This window comes from Aulostomus chinensis, chromosome 17, assembly GCF_037954235.1.
Source record: "Aulostomus chinensis isolate RoL2024-O1b breed Wild chromosome 17, RoL_Achi_v1.0, whole genome shotgun sequence".
Lineage (NCBI taxonomy): Eukaryota > Metazoa > Chordata > Actinopteri > Syngnathiformes > Aulostomidae > Aulostomus > Aulostomus chinensis.
This window is the reverse complement of record NC_141336.1, coordinates 11360137-11381004: the sequence shown is the minus strand read 5'-3', so window position 1 is coordinate 11381004 and position 20868 is coordinate 11360137. Positions and strand designations below refer to the sequence as shown.

Here is a 20868-nt window from a genome sequence, read left to right as displayed (position 1 = left end):
TTCTTCTACATTGGCCTCACTTTTCAGGCTTTTCCCGTCTCTTACGGCGTGTCAGAATATGCACTTTCAAATGAATCAACGGCAGAACCTGACACACGTCATATTCGTGAAGGCTCTACCTCTCCCACAGTGGTGTCCACTCATCTTATGTTCCCAAGCTCATTTCTGAGTGCTGATTTGATTTAATACTTCCTACCTGTCTGCCCCCCCCCCCCCCCCCCTCTATTGACCTGATTTTGTAATTGATAATCTTGGTTAATTTTTTGTCGCTTCCACATGGCAGACGAAGGCCCGTCCTGTGTTGGTGCATGTTCGCCGGGCAGATTGAGGGTGTGAAGGAGTACTTATTGATTTTGGCCACACATCTCTTTTCCTGAAAAATCCCTTGATTGCTTTTGTTCTGCTCCCTGTCTCCCTCTTTCTGTCTCGCTTCCTCTAATGAATCTTCAAATGAATTGGAGCATGTACGGGCTGCTGCACTCTCTCGCTCCGTTTCACTGCGGCTCTCTCACTGTCCTCCTTACTCTCTCTACCACTCCCTCTCTCTTCCTCTGGTGTCTTCCCTGCCTGTCTCGTGTCCTTTGCTCTCCCTCCTGATCTCTCTATTGCTCCCTTCCTTTTCACACAGTCTCGACATACGTATTGTAACACTGTATCAAGATGACAATGACCTGCTGGGACTGACTTTAACAAGAGACCAAAAGCAGCTCAGTTTTGTATATTAGCATGTCCAAAAATATTTCAAGATTGTGCCCCACTTTTGTACATTTTGTCCTTAAGATGACTTTTCTGGGGACGTTATCCATCTGGATATAACATATCTATATCTATCACAGTGTCAGGATAATGTCCGAAATATCAAAACCTAACATGAGAAATATTTTCATATCAAATAATATTGATAATGATAACAATAAATATCAGATCATTGTTTCAAGAAGGCGGCACGGTGGTGCAGTGGTCAGCACTGTCACCTCACAGCAAGAAGGTTCCAGGTTCGAGCCCTGGCTCCAGCACGGGATCTTTCTGTGTGGAGTCTCCATGTTCTCCCTGTTCCTGTGTGGGTTCTCTCTGGTTCTCCAGCTTCCTCCCACAGTCCAAAGACATCAAGAGGGGACGAGGCTGATTGATACTCTAAATTGACTGTAGGTGTGACTCCGAGTGTGAATGGTTGTCTGTCTCTATGTGATGGTCCTGCGATGGACTGGCGACCTGTCCAGGGTGAACTCTGGCTCTCGCCCGTAGCCGCTGGGATAGGATCCAGCCCCCCTGCGACTCTTAATAGGAATTAGCAGAAGAAAATGGATGGATGGATGGTGGTTTCAAGAATGGCACATTTGTACCTCTTCTCTCTCCTTTTCGAATGTCTAAATCATCGAGTTTTTCTTTTGCTTTGCAACGATTTTTTTTGTCATGCTTTTTTACATATTGGAAAGAAGTATTTCAATTATTCAATCACAATATTTTCTATGGTCAGATCTGAAGCAGAACATTGTTTGCTGTATAAATAAATATTTATTTCTCAAACCCTCATATTTACAAAGTAACTTTTTGGAGGGAATGCATCCTAGACTTTCTTGTTTTTCCTCAGTCATTTACCCCTTTTTCCAAATAACTTTTGAATAATTAAAAAACAAACCCAAAAAAATCCTTTCCAATGTCTTTGATTAATTTTTGTAAAGAGAGAAGTAAATGGACATTTTTTATTCTTCCAATACATAGAGAAATTAATTTCACTCTGCTCTGATAATATAATGAAATAAGCAAAACCAATGCATTAAAAAAGTGCGTGTCCTGAGAGAACCAGCAGTGGTGCGATATCAGGAGTCACCTTTGCAAAACGGGTAGATGTGTAGAATTTGAATATTTGGAGTGAAGCCTGGTGTTGTCTGACACTTTATTCATGCAGATGGAATCTGTGAGATTGTATGATGTGCGTGCGTGTGTGTGCGTGTGTGTGTGTGTGTGTGTGTGTGTATCTGTCTCCCTTGAGACTTTATTGTTATGGCTCATCAAGTGTGCATCTTTGTACTTTATGTTTACTCACTGATCTATGTGGCTGCAACTAAAAAAATTAGCATCCTGCCATTTTTCCCCATGGACGCTATTGTTCCGCCTCATTGGATATGTGTGTATTTGACCTTTGCCCTCACTCACCCAGGGGAACTGGAGGAGGAGATGGAGAATCCAGAGATGGCGGACCTCCCTGAGAAACAGAAGCACCAGCTCAGACATAGAGAGCTTTTCCTGTCCCGCCAACTGGAGTCCTTGCCAGCCACACACATCAGGTACACTGCTCCATGCCTTCCTCCTATCAAGCCCAGCTTCATTTGTTTCAGATTGTATGGCCCCCTTTTTTCTTTGATTCCTCTTTCATTTCTTGTATCTTTCTCCCAAGAACATCTGATTTATGCCAGGTAGTACCTGTATTTTACAGGCAAATGCCCATTTTAGGCTTTGAGCAGAGCTGTATGCACCAAAAATTCAATGCCAGGGGAGGGGCTTAAAATGGTTAAGCGACTACTATTGAGCTCAAAATCCACATTTTTCAGAACAACAACGAGAAAAAAATTCCTTTAGAATGTCATTGTAAATGGATTGCCAAGAAACCTTAATTCACCAACAAAGTGTATTTTGCCTTTCAAGTACTTTCAAATAGGTTCATGAACTCATTTTTCCCTCCTGCATCCCTTCTTTGTGTCTCCAGAATGCAATAAGAGCCAGTCATCTGTATTTAGCTTGAAGCTAATGGTGACTGACTGCTAACAACTGCTACAGCAACGAAACAACAGAAAACTGTCTTAAAGTGTCTGTCCATTTACTAACTCTAAAGAGCATTGTCCAGTATAATCCACATCTTCTTTATCTAGCCATATGCTCAGTAATACACAAATACTTGGATTCAAGCTAAAAACAAAGTGTAACACTTGCGGCTTGTTCTGTCACGGTAGTGCTGAGGGCGACCAGGTGCCGCGTTTGGCTCAACAAACTCCCTCCTCCATGGTAGAGCTTAACTGGAAGGGTTATAGTTTTGTTTTGTTTTTGTCTTTAGCGTAAATCAAAATGTATGTGGATTACCGAGCACATGGCTGGATAAAGATGTGTATTTTATGTGTTTGAGAGTTTGTAAACGGATGCTGTTTTGCAGTTTTGCTATTGTTAGCCATCAGTCGCCACTAGCTTTAAGCTAAATGTACAGGGCTGACTTTTTCTGATGAACGCAAAGAAGAGGTGCAGCACCGAAAAACTCAAAACACTCGGGCTTGCTTCGCTTTAATGAACAGATCAAAAGTAACCTATTCAAAAAATACGACATTATGCCTGTTAAGATACAATATGTTGGGAATTGAGGCACTCCTAATTTTAAACCATACTTGAACCCTTTGGATTCTGTTTGTGCCTGCTAATACTGCAGTTCTGTGCCCAAAAATGTGGACTATTATGATAAAAATGCCATCATTCAGTGGTTCCTCCAGATAAGAGTCATTGTGCATTGTTGTCTGCTTACATATGGACTGGTAATGACTCAAAGATTATTGGAAGTAATTTGACAACTTGGGCACAGCTGAATCCACTCCTGTGCAGAGTGCGTGTTGAGCACTAAATGTCAATAGAAAGCCGTCTCTACATATAGAGCTGCCGTTGCTCATCAGTAAGCTCCCAGCAAACCGACCTAATCATTACCACATTATTGCCTGACATTTCTAACGACTGGCAGAAAGTGCAAACTGATATCTGCTTGATTCAAAATATTTTTATGAGCTGCTTGTTGAGCGAGAATTCCAACTTTTCTTACTTTACACAGCGAGGTTACACAAGTTGTTATCGTGCCACATTGCTTCGGGCCAGACAGCTAGGATTTAGCTTTTAAATCATTTGAATTCAGACAGTAGCACTTAGAGACAACGATTAGTGCCGTTAACATACTAGCACTACCCTACCAATCTTAATGTTCTTACCTTATTCTCTTTCTTCTTTCAATGCTAATTTTCAATAATCACTCACTTTTCTCTCCTTCCCTTTCCTTACATCCTTGCTGGCCTCTAAGGGGGAAGTGTTGCGTGACGCTGCTGAATGAGACTGAAGCCCTGAAGTCCTACTTGGACCGAGAGGTACGGCCGTAGCAACATCATGCAGTCTCTATAAGTCTGATTTGGTATGTTTCAACTCAGGAGGTATGTAAGAGTGTGTGTAAGAGAGTTTTTGTTTCCAGATGAATTATTCAGCACGCTGTCCCAGAATGTTCTTTTCACATACATTAATGAGGAGACAAGTGAACGCACGCACGCACACACACACACACACGCACACACACGCACACACACACACACACACACACACACACACACACACACACACAAACTAACACACAAGCTCTCCAGTCTCTCCACTGTGGCTTCCTCTTTCCTTCTTTCCATCCTCATGCCTTCCTGCCATGTGTATTCCCCAGGATGCCTTCTTCTACTCGCTGGTCTATGACCCTCAGCAAAAGACACTGTTGGCTGATAAGGGGGAGATCCGCGTGGGGAACAAATATCAGGCCGACATCACCGACCTCCTAAAAGAAGGTACATCATACTTACATCTTAGGTGTTAAAAATGCAGACTTTGTTCTTGGCTTATTCACAGGGCAGCACATGAACTTTTTACCTTGCTGGGTGTAGATTTTTGGGAATTTGTAGACTTTGCAACCAGAATATATACTTACACATAATTTGAACAGTTGGACAGATATTTGTTGACTATTTTTATGCCAGATTTTGAATTCAGCTTTTTAATTCATAGCAGGTGGGAAAACCTCGGAAATTGCAATTAGCACACCGTGGGACACCGAGCTCCCTAATTAAACCCATGTTAATGAAATTCTTTTTCTTATGTTAGAAGCTCAGGCAGGTTGGCCGGTCGGTTTCAGGCTGGCAGCTTGACAGACCCTGGCTATTCAGCTCTGGGATTCATTACAGCATTACACAAGATTTGAGGAAAATCTTTGAATGCAGAGTTTTTAGAAAGTGTTGTTGTACAGATGTGTCTCAAGAAGAACCGCGCTGATCTCACGAAATATTACTGAATGTAACTGTTTTTATTCTTGTGCATTCGTGTGTGTATGTGGTTCCACGTAGACGAGGATGATGTCAGGGATCTGGAGAAACTCGAGGAGAAAGTCTGGGATCCTAACAGCTCTTTGACAGAGAAACAGATCGACCAGTTTTTAGTCGTAGCTCGGTAAGTCAAGTCAACCACGCCAAGGAACAAGACGTCACGAAATCCACATCCATTCCAAAATCCATTTTCATTGTTTGTCACTCCAAGTTCTATCCGTCTTCCCTGATTTGATCAAAATTCACTTAAAAGTTTTTCTGCTAACAGAAAGTCAAACCAGCAATGGTGATCACATGACATCCTACGTGGAGGTAATCCTCTTGAAAATGTCATATGTTGGTCTACAAGTGTATCCCTATCAACAAATTGACAACCAAATTTCCTTATTTTTTGATGTTAATTTAAAAATGTACAAAAATCTACACATTTTTTTTCACATTCCCATCCACCAACTACTAATTACTCCGTACTTCCTATGCCCATGCCCTCTCCTCCCACAATGTTTCAAGAATTTTTTTTTGTGCATAGTCCTGCTAGCAAACAAACCATTTTGAATATATTCCCTTCTTGGCGGAGGCATTTTATTTTGTATTGTTATAAAATTTTGAAAAATGCTTGTTAACTCAAATCTCTGTAATCCCTCTCACACATAAATATTGTAATTACTGTGCAGTTTTAGCCTATTGTCTGCTAATTTTCTAGAAGGGTGTAATTTCCCATGCAACACTATTATTATATGGAATATTTCGTCAGGAAGCACTAAATTTGATGCACTTTAATTCACTCTGCCCCATCACCAGATAGTGAAAGTGACGTTATATTGTTTTTTCATGGATCCTTAAAAAAAAAAAAAAAAAAAAAAAACTTTAGTGTGTATTCTTTTGTGTGTGTATCCCACAGGTCAGTTGGTACATTCGCCAGAGCCTTGGACTGCAGCAGTTCTGTCCGCCAGCCAAGCCTTCACATGAGTGCTGCTGCAGCCTCCAGAGACATTACCTTGGTGAGTAATCCACACATACATACATGCACACACATGAAAGTGGCCTTGGGTTAAATCCGCATCGCACCACAGGTGGAAAGCGTAAGAGGGAAGCAGCACTCTAAAGCAAAGGAAGTGGTGTGTGTGTGTGTATGTGAGTGTGTGTGTGCGCGCGTCAGATATTCCCCATGGGGTAGGGACACAGGTCTGTTTTACACCGTCACATTCTGGGGACTCGTCTTCCTTTTGGGGACAGTGAAATGTAAATAATTTGATTTTAGATTCAAAACTTGTGGTCTGTCTCGCGAGAATGAAGGTTAGTCAAGTCATTGTCCTGTGAGGTGATGGAAACACGACTGTGTATTTGTCTGTTAGTGATTGTTGAAGGCTGTATCTGGTTATCCTTGGGCCCCAGAAGCCTGGTGCGGTCTATTCTGCCCTAGATCATATCCTCATGTAAAACATAGATGAGAGGCCTTCCAGCTACACACACAAAGCCTTGCCGAGGGGCTGCTTATACCCGCCATGCACTGACTAAACTCAAGAATTCAGCAGTGCAGTTCAGAATGTAATTGCAAAATTAATCCAAACAACATGAATACGCCCTGAGACTTCTTTCCATTTTGTGTTAAGTTTCATGCAATGGACACCCTACATGCCACGGGCTATGACATGACTCGAGCCATCGCAGCGCTAGTGCCCCAGGGTGGGCCCGTCCTCTGTAGAGATGAGATGGAGGAATGGAGTGCCTCGGAGGCCAACCTTTTCGAGGAGGCGCTGGAGAAGTACGGCAAAGACTTCACTGATATCCAGCAGGATTTTGTGAGTATAAAAAAAAAAACACTTTTTGCAGAATGGGGGTCTCATGACAATGACAATAATGCTGAATACGTTGCATATTTCCCTCACTTTCAAGCACATTTGTAGTGTCGTGATCTGCATCCAAATAATGGAAAATAGTGAAAGTCCTTAATCAAACATCCCAGAGAGGTTTCTGACCAGCCAAGGTGTGATCTTACCTTGAAGCCAGCAGAAGAACATCTTTGTGCTCTTAGCCTTAGATTTATACAGCTGCCTTTGGTGGACTCTCTCCTCTCCCCTGTGCTCAGTCCTCACTGTGTGCATCACTCCACCACCTGGTGGTCTGTTGCTGTCAGTGCCACTCACACTTTCCACTCAGGCCTGTTTTCAGACAAGCAGACTTAACCACCATTATGGGTGGGGCCACCGCTTGAAAGCTCATTTGACTTTCAAACTTCTCTTGAGGAACTTAACATCAAGATATACTCAGTGGAAAGTTGTATGTTTGTCTGCCATTGGCAAAATGCGGTGCTGCCACCTCTTTTTAAAAAACAAAAGAAAAGATCTCTTTATCTGTGTTTTGGCTAATAAACTCTTGTATACAACATAGATGAATACATTGGAAAGACCAAATTTACATACATTATATAACTCAGTTACTGCTGCCACAACGTTTCATGTTATCTTGTCTTCCTTTCCAGTTGCCCTGGAAATCTTTGACAAGTATCATTGAGTATTACTACATGTGGAAGACCACTGACAGATATGTACAGCAGGTAAAGAAGCTTTCATGCACTCCACTTGCTCTACACTTTGTATTTTGGCAGTTTTCTTTCTTTATATCCTAATAAATGATTCTCCCTCATTTTGGTGTTCACCTGTTGATAGATTGTGCTCTATTAATGATTTCATGGGCTGTTCACTGCAGATATTTGGCCCTTGACAAATTTGAGGACTCCAGCTTGTCAATTGACTTCAGCTGTTTTTGTTAAAAAGAGTTCTGCTTTTTCAGATCGGATCACCGTCAGCTGACATATTTCCTTATACAGTAGTAAGGTGTTAAATGATGTAATGATGTATATAGATGAGACTGACATCTCTAACCACATCACGCTGTCTTTTTTCTTCATCCTTCTCTTTCCTCCAGAAACGATTAAAAGCAGCCGAGGCAGAGAGCAAATTGAAGCAGGTCTACATCCCCAACTAGTGAGTATCACAGTGAATGTTTCTGGGTGGGACATGATGTTTTTTGCGGTTAATAAGAGATCATTGTCATACATCAAGTTATCTCCGATTATTCAAGAGGAGCACAGACTGTTGTGGCAACTCTCGGTACAGTATCGGTGTTGCTGCCGCTGAATGTTACTGTTAACTGAGTGAGTCTATCTTTTCTTTGCTGGTCTGACCCTGCCCCTGTTTCTGTGTTGACATCAGCAACAAGCCAAATCCTAACCAGCTGAGTAACAACGTAAAGCCAGCCCTGGTGAATGGAGCAGCCGGGGCAGCAGCCCCAGGACCTCCAGGCCAAGGGCAGACCCCCGGCCTGAGCAGAGCCTGTGAAAGCTGCTACAGTACGTCATTCACACGCTGCTTGTTCTCTGCCTTCTAAACTTAGATAATACCCTGATTTACTTAGACTGCTTCGCAGTATATCATTACTCTTCATAGATGTCTATCATGATCCAGTGGTTTTTGATGAAAATTGCGATGTCAGAGGCATTGCTTGTATTGTAGTCATAATGATCACCCATTTGGCCTTCTCCCCTTCAATGTCAGCTCAATGTTTAGTTCACTCTCACAGTTCTTGAGGTTCACGAGTTATTAAATTACACTTTAGAGATGTCACATTTCGGAAACTGTTACTCATTGCTTGGATATTTCACAAAAATATGTCTCATTCAGTGCGTGAGCTGCTTACTTGGAGCTTAATCCTTAAATCTCACCCGTCCTTTGAAATAAACAAATGTTTTTAGAATGTTTGTTGAGTATTTTGTAATTGGAAAAAAAAAAAACAACAAAAATGTTGCGATGACCTAATTCTCATATTAAATTTAAAATAAATTTTCAGATTGCTTCATTGATGTTTTCAAATTATCTGTTCGCATTTGGTTGAAGTCAACAGTATTCTAAGTATTATTGAACAGTCCACCAACACCAAATACCTCGTGTGTTGTTGTCACTACCTCACAGTCCTGTGCATGTCCTCGTCAAGTCTTGAAATCCTACCTGTACATTTCTGTGAGCTTCTGACTCTTGGTGTTGCGTTTTTTTAAGGAGAAAAAAAAAACATTTTGTATTTTACTAATTTGTCAGACTTATTTTATGAACTAAATGTTCTTTCTGTCCTATATCTGAGAACAAGCGAACAATATGGACCACGAGGATGATGTAATCTGTGTATGGATGCTTGAACACATCATCAAGCCAATTTCTGTAAACATTGAACATTTTGATTTAAGCCAGGCTTAAAAAAAAGAACATATCAACTGTGTGCTTTGTATGCAGTATCCAATTGATACTGTTTTCACAAAAAGGAGAGCGGTGGAGAGAACAGAATTGGAATTTGCCCTGCAGCAGAGCATTATTTGAGTTATTTTAGTGGCTGTGGTTAATGCAGTGAAGAATGATTAAATGCATGCACACAAGTATGTGCTCATGATTATTCCTGGATTATTATGTCTCTGAATATGTGTGTAAATGTATGTGCTCACCTTCATGTGTTTATGTGTGGTTGTGTGTGTGTATGCAGCTAGCAGCTCCTACCAGTGGTACTCTTGGGGACCCCCCAACATGCAGTGTCGCCTATGCGCCTCATGCTGGACCTACTGGAAGAAGTACGGAGGGTTGAAGATGCCCACCAGGCTAGACGGGGAGAGGCCTGGTCCTAACCGCAGCAACATGGTACACATGCACATGGTTGTACTGGCATCATTGTGAGGACAGTAATTAACAAATCTCTAATCCTAACTGTCACAACCGAAATGACTAACCCTCACCCCTAAAACAGAGTTGTACCTCTCTGAGCCTGTCCCTCAAACACACTGCTTTTAATGCTTTACTTGACAGATTTCTCTTTCTGTAAACTCTTACTGTTTACTCAGCGACTGAAGTACAACTGACATCATTATTCATGGTTTTTGTAAAACAACAAACAAACAAAAATCCCATCAGGAAATGTGAAACACCGGAAGGAATCATTTAAAATGACATTTAGAATTGTAGTTTTCATGACTGTACTTTCTGTTTTTTTTTCTTTCAATAAAATAAGGTAAATGAAAGAGAATTTTATAGGTGTTAGAGGACAGATTTTTGTTGACACATTAGCTTCTGGCCATTTTAGAAAAACAAAACTGGGTTATCTCTGCAGGAGAGAGCTTCATGACCAAAGAAAATAGTATGATGTATTCATGTTAGCTCAGAAAGTTTTCTCTATGCTGAAACTTGCTGCTGGCTGGCATTAATATTAACGAAGCATTCTGGTATTTTTTATTTTAGACCAGTAAAAAAAAAAAAAAAAAACTCCCAACTTTCAAAAAGTCCACCAAATGAGCCGTTCTGCATCACCTGGCTCAGCTGCATTCAGGCAAAATGGATGAATATTAAACTACATTCTAATATGAATATGCTAATATGCTATTCATATGAGAATGTTACAAAGCTTTTTTAATCAGGATAGCCTTCCCTTTTAACATATTTTCCAAAATGGTTAAATTGTTTTTTAAGAGGGGGCCGGATCAACCACAATACCCTTGTGTAGCGCTCCGTGTTCTTTGCTCAAACACGAACTAGAAGTAGAAATGGAATTGACTTTTTCTTCTTTATTTAAAAATGAAATATCCTTTCATTATTCCGCATTAACACTAAAACTGCCTCCAAGATCATAACATATAAATGCAAGCTGTATAAATGTAAATGTGTGTGCATGAATGGATCTGAGTAACTTACAAAGGGTGTGTGTTGTCCATCAGTAATTTGAAATCGTTGTGTAGTCTACATTAGCCTTGCCACTGGATTCAATGGATGATTCATTATGAAAAATTTCAGTCACTTTCATTCTTCCAGCCAGTATCAGTATATTCTAGTAGTTAAGCAATTTCAGACAAGAGTTTACGCCCAATGTGTCTGCATGTACAAGTCCGTTGATCATAAGACCGTCCCTGTCCTGTCAGGGACCATGAAGTTGTGTTTAGAGTGTCTAAAAGAAATGTTGCGTGTGTGTGCACCTCTAGAGCCCCCACGGTCTGCCACTGCGACACAGTGGAAGCCCCAAGTTTGCAGTGAAGACGCGACAGGCTTTCTACCTGCAGACCACTGTGCTGACACGGGTGGCACGCCGCCTCTGCCAGGACATCATCAAGCCACGCTACCTAGCCAGGCACCCCTACCTCCCTGTCAACACAGCAGCCATCAAGGCCGAATGTAACAAGCTTTTTAACTCTTTGTAATCACATGTACAGTTCCACAACTTACTTTTTGTTTTACATAGGAAAGGCAAAGTCAACTATTTCTCCTGTCATCTGGACTGGATTGTATGATACATTTATGACTGATTTTCTCCAGGTGCCCTGCGGTTGCCAGATAGGCCAAAAAAGCCTTCGCCACTGAAGCCAGTGGACCGTAAACCTCTGGAGTCCGTGGTTCGATATTTAGGTAAGACCAAGCTGGTCCCCAGGGTAACGGGATAATTCTTTCGTTAGTATTCATTTCTTTTTTTTATTCATTTTTATGAACGCTCTTAATTCTACATAGAGGAATAAACGTACTGTTGTTGAACAAATCGTTATACTTTCACCAGTTTTGAGAGCATAATTTTAGTCAGGAAAACATTACATGATTCAGGGGAACTTAACCGTTCTATCTGGTAGAAAAGTTTGTTTATGTTCAACAGAACATATGTGCACCTAGCAGAGGTGCAGTTGGGTTTGTATTGCAGTTTTGGTGTAATTCAGTCTGTTTTTACATTAAGGAAAAGAAAAATATCCCTTGAAAAGTAACGCAAACACAGAGACACTCACATAGAGCTGAAATGAAAAACAACACATAACTAAAGATAGCTGGTCCTGCGTGTTACTGAGATTGTTGCCACTGTGCCAGTACCTGAACTAATTTCTGCAGTTTCTTAGTCAGGTCAGTGTGTGTGTGTGTGTGTGTGTGTGTGTGTGTGCGCGTGCGCGTGCGCGTGCTTGTTGACAATGCAGCAAATACACAACCTAATTTAACTTTTGTTTCTGAAAGTGGAACTGAAAAATTGCAGTTCACATTCAGATCGGGTTTAACGATTCTTTTTTTAAAAGTTTGTTTTGTTTAAGTTCAGTCAGTTATAACAGTCTTACCATATTATGTTTGTTTATTCACTCACATCAATCTCTCTTTGCGTCTCTTCCTCTCTCTTTTGTGCTCCACTCATAGAAGCACATCCCCGTCCAGCAAAACCTGACCCCCCAACTCGAGGCGGGTCCATCTCAACAGGCAGTCTGACGCCCATAAAGTCCTCCCCCATCCTCAACAACGGCTCACCCACCATCCTGGGCAAACGCTCCTATGAACAGCACAACGGACTGGACGGTGAGGGTGTGTGTGTGTGTGTGTGTGTGTGTGTGTGTGTGTGTGTGTGTGTGTGTGTGTGTGTGTGTGTGTGACTGGATTTGTTGTTTCTTTAGAGAGGTTCCCTGAGTGCATCACACTGAGGTGACATACTGACTCCATCCATTCATTTTCTACAGCTTATCCTGTTAAGGGTCGTGGGCTTCACCCTGGACAGGTCGCCTGTCCATCGCAGGGCCAACACATATAGACGGACAACCATTCACTCTCACAGCCACACCTACGGTCAATTTAGGGTGCACTTCCACTGGCTCACTTCAGCTCAGCTCAGGTTGCGTGGGGTGGGGTCGATACGGTTCGGTACAGGTGCGTTTCCACTAGCACTGGGTAGCACTTCAGCATGGGTGGACTCACCGGGTGAGAGTTCCCCAGTGTAATTTGTGTGCGACACAACAACAACGGACGACATGGAGGCAGCGTTATGCCTGTTGCTTGGTCAGTGGTTTTTGCGTGAACTAAAAGTAAGGGACAACAGACAGGCAAGGCTTCAAGCGGCGAAACAGAACAACCAAGAAAAGTATCAAAGACTTTACCAAGTGATCGACCAGTATTCCGGCAAGGCCAATATGACACAAAGTAGATGATGTAAGCAGGTAAGTTACCCAATCAGCGCCCTGCTATGTGTTTATGTCACATTTTAGCCCCTGCTCGGCTCACCTGGAAACCCACCGGAGCAGGGACCAAAATGGTAACGGTTAGTACCTTATTTGGACCAGTGGATACGGGGCCAAAATCGACCCGACCCGAGCCGAAGTGAGCCAGTGGAAACAGGCCCTTAGAGTATACAATTAGCCTCGTCCCCTCTTGCATATCTTTGGACTGTGGGAGGAAGCCAGAGTACCCAGAGAGAACCCACGCAGGCATAGGGAGAACATGCAGACTCCACACAGAAAGATCCTGTGCCCAAGCCGGGACTCAAACCCAGAACCTTCTTGCTGTGAGGCCACAGTGCTAACCACTGCACCACCGTGCCGCCCGACCTAGTAACTCTCATCGTATTAGTATATGAAGAAGAAAAAAAAAAAAATCTGGCACTTCTTCTGCCCCACTTGATGGCAACATCCGCGGCCAATCCAACTTGAAGCACTTTGTCGTACGAACTAAGGCTTCCCTCACATCAAAATTCTTGCTTGTATTGTACGTCACTTTGGAAAAAGCGTCTGCCAAATGAAAATGTAGAATATATCCTCTTGATTTTGTTGTATATTTTGAATCATTGGCACATAAATATGAGCGCGGTATGAATATATTGAAGGAGAAAAGTGCTGTAAAATCAATAATATAAAATCAATATAGTTGATCTTAATCACAGTGCTAAACAATTTATTGCTTACAAGGAACTTTTAAATTCATTATTTGAATTTGAAGTTGAATTTAATGAAAGTATAGGTGTTTTTTAAATTAATGTCATGCAGCAGTGCATCCTTCCTTAGCTTTAATTTGATACCAGAATTTTTTTGTTGAGTTTTAAAGATTACATAAGTTCTACAGTATCAACAGAAAACTTATTACATTAATATGAATAATAAATTTTTAATTTCTCTCCTAAGCACTGATTTGAATGTTAAAGGGCTTGTAAAAGCAGAAGGCGTCCCTTGGTTCATTTCAGGGCTATAATGCACCGTTAGGATCGACGACTGAAGGGTTAAGAGTGTGTATGGGGCTCATATTTTTGGGTTATGTCCTACTTTCATCGTCCCTCATGAACTGAAAGAGGGGAAGAGACAGACTGAGAGATCAAGAGAGTTGGAGAATGCCAGACAGAAGAGGGAGAGAGAGATTGCAAGAGGATGGGATTGGCCTCGCTGCTTTAGCTGGAGGCTACAATCTATGTCGTCATGGTAACAGCAGAGATGAGGAGGAGGCAGCCTTGGTTGGTGTATCTTTGGGGAGAACATCTCCACTGGCCTGCAGGCCCATCTCAAGCCCAGGCCTCAGGCAGGAGGAGATTTAGCTTGGAAAACAGCCAGTCTAGGACTTCAGGTTTATTATTTATTTTAACTCTTAACTTCTTTGTTTTGGTAAATCACATCGTACAAGAGATACAGAAAGGTTTGTGCTTAACCTCTCTGGTTAAGAGGTTAAATCAGGAGACGTTCCAGTAGGATATGATTATATATTTGTGTGTGTTTGTAGAGCTTTGGCCATACTGTTTCTCGGAGCTATGTTAGGCTACGCTTCAATTAAGTACTGGATTGTCACGTGATCTCATAATCTCACAAATCCAGCTGCCCCGCGAGGTAACGTGATTGTGGCAGACGAGGGGGAGGAAGAGAGTGAAACTGTAAAGTCAGAGCTGGAGAAAATATCGAAACCTCTCTAAGATGACAAATAAGAAGAAGCCATACCACCCACCGCTATGTTCCAATAATCTTTGTTAATTAAAGATAAAGTCTGTAATTCAAGAGCTTTGAAGAGCTTGGAGGTGTTTAAACTAGCTTGACATTCAGACTAGAATCAAATCCACCTCTAAAGTTTACTAATTAACATTTAGTACCTTTTTCATGTGTTCCTGAAAATTTTCAAAATCAGGCTAGAAAAATGTCATTTTCTATCTGTGCTGACTTCTGCTAATACTGGCACTGCTAACCTCAACCTGGATGTCGTATTAACGTTATTACTGTCGTATGTGTGCGTCTGTGTGAGTGCTTGGATGTGTAAAATTCTGAGTTTTAAATGACATCGTCAGGATACAGAGACAACCAGACTATTATGCATGGATTGTTACTAAATTCAATTATTGTACAGAAGATAAGCATGAACTAAAAAATGTCGTCGACCCATTGGGTTTACTGTACCTGCTTGTTTGTTCACATAAGAACCTCAGCTACAAAATGTGGTTTTATTTAGGTTTAACTTGTTTCGGATATTTTAATATTTCTAAAATGTTTGACTGAGTATTCTTAAGTATTGTAAGTTAATCGCTCCAGAAAGGGGGCTCTCACATTTTTATGACATTATATTATCATTGTTTCAGTGTCACAAAATACTCGATAAAAATTGACGATAATATCATGTGCAGCAATAATTACTGGGATTTATTTGATTGACCCAAGTGGTGCAGCAGGAAGACATGAGTTGTCCTCCCAAGTACCTAATGGAGCCACCAGAGGGCAGAAGCAGGCATCCTGTAGTTTATCTGGAACTATCAACAGACAGGCTGCTGTGTGGTTGTAAACCAACATGTCTGGGGCTCTTCCTCTTCTCTAGGCACTAAATCCAAAGCTCCTCAGTGGGAGATCATGGCCAAACGGATGACTGATGTGGGGCGACCCTTAGCTCCGATGCAGGATGAGGTTCATGAACTGGACTGAGGCCTCTGCAGGAATGACCTCTTCTGCACATCCCAGCCAGGTGAGGTCCTTTCCTGAGGGCAGCTTTAGGACTTCTTTGGTAGTAGAGTCTTTGCAATACTGAATATTTGTGGAGCCGTATAAAGAAGGATACTCAAACAAAACAGAAGAAATTGTCGTGATAATCACATGAAGAACCAAACACAATCTTTTGGCTGCACCCATGCAACCTTAGGGAGCTTTGGTCGGGATGGGAGATGAAAAAGTTTTATTCCATGTTACATGTTGAACTCTGTTAGAGAAAAGTCCTCTCAAAGACTCGACTCAATCAGTTTTGACACTTGCAGGTCTTTTCCATCAACATGGAATGTATTCTTGTGAACCATAACCTTATCTTTTTTTTGGGGGGGGGGGGGGGGTTGTGGATTTAGTTCTAGTTTCATAAATGATAAATTGACTGTATCTAGACAGCGCTCTTCTAATGATGTGGTACTCAAAGCGCTTTACAGTGTTGCCTCAGTCACTCACTCACACACACACACACACACACACACGCACGCACGCACTGATCATCAGGAGCAACGACAGGCTCAGCATCTTGCTCAAGTCACGGTCACCATGGGAAATGAGGAGCGAACCAGCAACCCTTTGGTTACTAGATGGCCTCTGTGCCTCCAAGCCATGCCGTCCCCACTTTTCATACATCTACTCTGTCTATGGGCAACTGAATTTTGTTCACCTGCTGTATTGCCACTACAGCCCTGGTCGGGACGTAGGTGCAGGGATGCTCATGTGACTACCATTGTGTATTTCTTAAACACCCTCCTTTGATGACACAATGGTTCAAATCAGAACTAGTTCAGCTGACAGAACCAAGGGCCAGAACATCTTCAGTAGCACCAGTTCAAGAACCTGCACCAGTTTGATGGGTTTAGGGCTTTAAATTCTGTCTGTATGGAGTTGGGCTCTGGCCTCAGTGTGTTGTTAACTTTGTCCAGTGGCAACAGCACATTCTGGATTCACAACGCTCGCTCTGAATGGGATCTAGTTTGTCTGTTGGTGCATGAATACGTATTGGAGCAGAATCCTCCCAACATTTCAGAATTACTGGGGTCAGGACTTGGAACTTGATTCAAGTTTTTCTATGTGAAGTTTTTCCTTGCAGAAGCAGAGTGTGTATCCACAGAAACCTCAAAGATCCGATGCCTCGCCAGCGCGATGCTTTAGTCATCCGGTCCAGGAGCTTTGTTGGTTTACTGAGATGTTTCCCTCAAAGATCAGATACTGATGACAATTTAGTTTGAAGTGTAACAGTTCTTAGTATTGCATTCGTCAGAATTGTCTCATGATTGAAATCTTGTAAAGAAAGTGTTTAGTTCCTCGGTCAAACAAACACTGTTCTATGTGACATACTTGTCCTGGTTTTCATGGTGCACCACACCCTTCTGGTGTTTATGGTTTCACAGACATCTGCCAGGCACCGTCTGTGTTCCACTTTTGTTTTTCCTTCAAACTGCGCTTCTTCCTGCTTATGCTGTTTTACGCTACTATTGGTCGCAAATCTCTCAACATATAAATAAAGTATATTTAATAGAAGCTGAACTGTATCTCCTAGATCAGGAAGAATTCTTCAAAAAATATATCTATACTTATCTATCTATCTATCTATCTATATATATATATAGAGAGATAAATAAATTTAAAACCTTTTTGGGTCAAACTTATTTTTCTTATTACACCAAAATTGTTGTAACAACCACCAATGTTCACCATGTGAACACAGACATCATCATTCATAATCCAGGTATCAATATATTGACATGTTCGGCGACGGCAAATAAATCCTTCACAACAGCACATGCAGTGCTTTTTCAAATAGCATGTGACATACATCATCCGGGAAGGTAGGTGGCAGTATGCGCCTGAGAAGAACAACAACAAGAACAAGAACCGGGCTCGTCAAACCTAAACAACACAAACACGTAGCAGCTCGCCCGGTGTGTAACCATGTCGCTATCAACACTGAAAGACGGAAAAGTTGATTTAGAAAATCGTCAATTTCACAAACAGTGGACCGAGAAATATCTGTACAGTAAAACTCCTCAGGGCAAGCCAGTGTGCTTGCTGTAACACAGTCAAGGCTGTTGCTAAGGACTATATATGAGATTAATAGCCCGTGGGGGGCCGTCCGGCCCTCGGCCCCTTGGGTTTCTGACAATGTGGCCCCCTGAACAGTTTAGTTGAATAGCCCTGTCCGCGATGATTAATTGAAGACTGAGGACAGTGAGGTATTATGGGAGGACAGTTAATGGTGTCAAAGCTGCAAGGGTCTCACGCTCTTTTTAATTCCGCTGACAAAGTTAGATGAGTTGGTTCACACGCTCAAACACAGCAGACACCTTCCACTCTGAGTGGGGAAAAAAACCCGTAAAAGGAATGTTGGTGGCTGTAGATAATTGTAGATAATTTATTTATTTGGTGTAATTTTGTTTTGTATTGTGGTGTTTGTAAATAGATTTCTTGGTGTTTGACAGAGTAAATAAGATTTTTCTTCCCTCTGCTTTATGTCATTCAAGTTTTTGGAAACTTTTGGGGTTTATATTGCTATTTTTTTCCTTTTGTCAATGAATGCAATACACTATTAAAAAAAGGGAAAGTACACCAGCATGGGAATAAATATACATTTAGACAATGAATGAATAGGTTGGAGGCATTCAAGTCCAGAGTCAGCCTAGTGATTGCGTTTGGAGTGACGTCCTGTGGCGCTCCGTGACAAGGGAGACATAATTATTCTCCTCAAAGGCAGGTCACGCCGCTCGTACCTTAGCCGCACCTTCAGTGTTCAAAACATCACGTATAGAGACACCAGTCACTTCTGATAAAGGCTCAAAAAGAGCTGTAGTGACTTTGCCTTCAATTTTTTGAAAGGAGCGAGCATGGTATTTTTTTTCCACTGATTGTTTTGAATTGATACACATTTGCAGTAAAAAGTAAATAGGGAATAATATGAATACGTAAACAAAACCTCGCTGAAATGCTTTTAAATATTTATTATGACAGAACTTTTCTAAATTTTCTTATCCCATAAAGTATGAAGAGCTCTAAACAACATTTGTTATGTAGTTCTGTTTTGTTTTTGTTTGTTTTTTAAAAGCAATAAATAAACACCGCTCCATTCTGCCAGTGTGTTCCTCTGTGGCTGTCTGTTGCTTGACACACCAGAGGAGACTACAAAACAAAACCAAAACTGTACATTTCAAAAATTATTTTTATTGGAAACAGGATTTAGAAAAAAGAAGGTTCCAACAATCGTAAGAATTCGAAATATTGGATAGTGCAACCACCTGACTGTTCATCTTCGAACTCCCCTTTTTATGTCTTGCTCCAGACAACCACCTGTGGTGCTGTCGGCTCATCCTACCAGCTTCTGTTGAAGTGTTTTTCAACTTTTTGTGGTGTGATTTTTATCAAGTATTGTGCTTATTCGAAGCCCATCTGCACCTTGCCTGCTGAAAGGACTTTCACATTTAGTTGCTTTTTTTTTTTTTCTTCACATTTCTACAAAATGTTATGAGTAGTGCAACTGCGATCTTTAGAGTTATGTACTGATTGCATCTCCGGGAAAGCTAGGCTTTTCGCTGTTCTCTGACATCCTTTTCTAACACCTTCTCCTCGTCTTTTTGGCTCAGAGGGGGATGAAAAGGCATTTCCATAACCCATCGCTGAGGGCAGCTGAAGGAGGAGTGACAGCAGCATCGGCCACCGCATCGCTTCAGTCAGTCGGGGTCTGTCAGACGCCGGGAGACCCATTGATCCGTGGTGTTGTGGTTGATCAGAGGACGAGTCTGACTGTACAGGACTGTGTTTATTACTTACATTTCTTGTTATTACTGTCAATGTAATAATTGTTATTGTTATTATAATTTTTTTTTTTACCAACTATAACTCAGCTTATTGTTTTTGCAATCAAACGATGGAACTTGTGAAGTTTCATGAAAAATGCTTGTAAAACCCTGTGGAAAGGGGTGGAAGGACTGTAACATAAGCCACTTGCATCTTCTATGTATTTTTTTTTTTTTTTTGTAACAAGTTATATTCCACAAGGAGACGCACTTTTATTTCAATGACATGAGTTAACTCCTTGTCTTCGTTTATTTTTTTGTTTTGTTTTCTTTTTGTTTGTTTTTTTGTTTTGTTTTTTTCAATGAATTTGAATGCTTTATGGGAATCTTCTGTTTTGTGAGCCGGCCCTGTTCTTTGGCCAGAGAGGTTTAACTTATTGAGAAAGACTTGCTGTTTTTTCTACCTTTTTCACAAGTAATGCATCTATGCTTCGATAATGTAATTAAAAAAGATACTTGATTTTCCCCTTTTTTGTGTGTCTGTGCACATGTTACTAATGTCCAAAATGAATGTTTATTTTTCATGATGGGGGTCGTCATTTCTCTCAGTTATACGGGGATGCCAGTCACTTTTATGTTACTGACATCTGAGTGGATCGTGAAACAAACAACCCACAATGATTAAAAAAAAAAAGGCATCCATTGGAGTCTGATGGAAAATCTTAAAGGCCGCAACTTTGCTGACAACATCACACTTGTCTGCAATAACCAGCAGATGCAGGACAAGACACATCTGCTTAGCAACACCTGTAGCTGAGGTTGGACTTCAAATAAATGAACCAGATCGATGGCAAAAGCATGATTTCCGAAGAGTTTGGGACCAGTCACAAGAGATTGACCTGGGAAGTGTCCTAGCTGTGGATGGTGGTACGGAGGAGAATGTAAATTCAAGAATCGGAAATACTAGTAGAGCATTCACCATCTTCAATAAGATCTGGAATGCCAAAAACTATTCACTCACGACCTAGCTCATTTCCATCCATCCATTTTCTACCACGTATCCTGTTAAGGGTCGTGGGGGGGCTGGAGCCTATCCCAGCTGCCTTTGGGCGAGAGGCAGGGTTCACCCTGGACAGGTCGCCAGTCCATTACAGGATCAACACATACAGAAAGACAACCATTCACACTCACAGTCACACCTACGGTCAATTTAGAGTATCAATCAGCCTTGTTCTCTCTTGATGTCTTT

The 20868-nt window shown here is 41.5% G+C and overlaps 1 protein-coding gene across 1 annotated transcript in view; it reads left to right on the top strand.

Moving 5' to 3' along the window:
* Positions 1-20351, top strand: part of mta1 (metastasis associated 1) — a 46519-nt gene extending 26168 nt beyond the window's left edge. Inside the window, exons 4-18 of the mRNA XM_086182556.1 lie at positions 2162-2288; positions 4049-4112; positions 4451-4568; positions 5121-5223; positions 6001-6100; positions 6713-6901; positions 7582-7656; positions 8028-8086; positions 8315-8451; positions 9630-9781; positions 11110-11299; positions 11441-11530; positions 12290-12445; positions 15695-15838; positions 19467-20351. Of these exons, the coding sequence (XP_086038682.1) occupies positions 2162-2288; positions 4049-4112; positions 4451-4568; positions 5121-5223; positions 6001-6100; positions 6713-6901; positions 7582-7656; positions 8028-8086; positions 8315-8451; positions 9630-9781; positions 11110-11299; positions 11441-11530; positions 12290-12445; positions 15695-15798 (1664 nt within the window). The 3' untranslated portion in view covers positions 15799-15838; positions 19467-20351. The remainder of the gene's footprint in view (positions 1-2161; positions 2289-4048; positions 4113-4450; positions 4569-5120; positions 5224-6000; positions 6101-6712; positions 6902-7581; positions 7657-8027; positions 8087-8314; positions 8452-9629; positions 9782-11109; positions 11300-11440; positions 11531-12289; positions 12446-15694; positions 15839-19466) is intronic.
* The last annotated feature ends 517 nt before the right edge of the window (positions 20352-20868 follow it).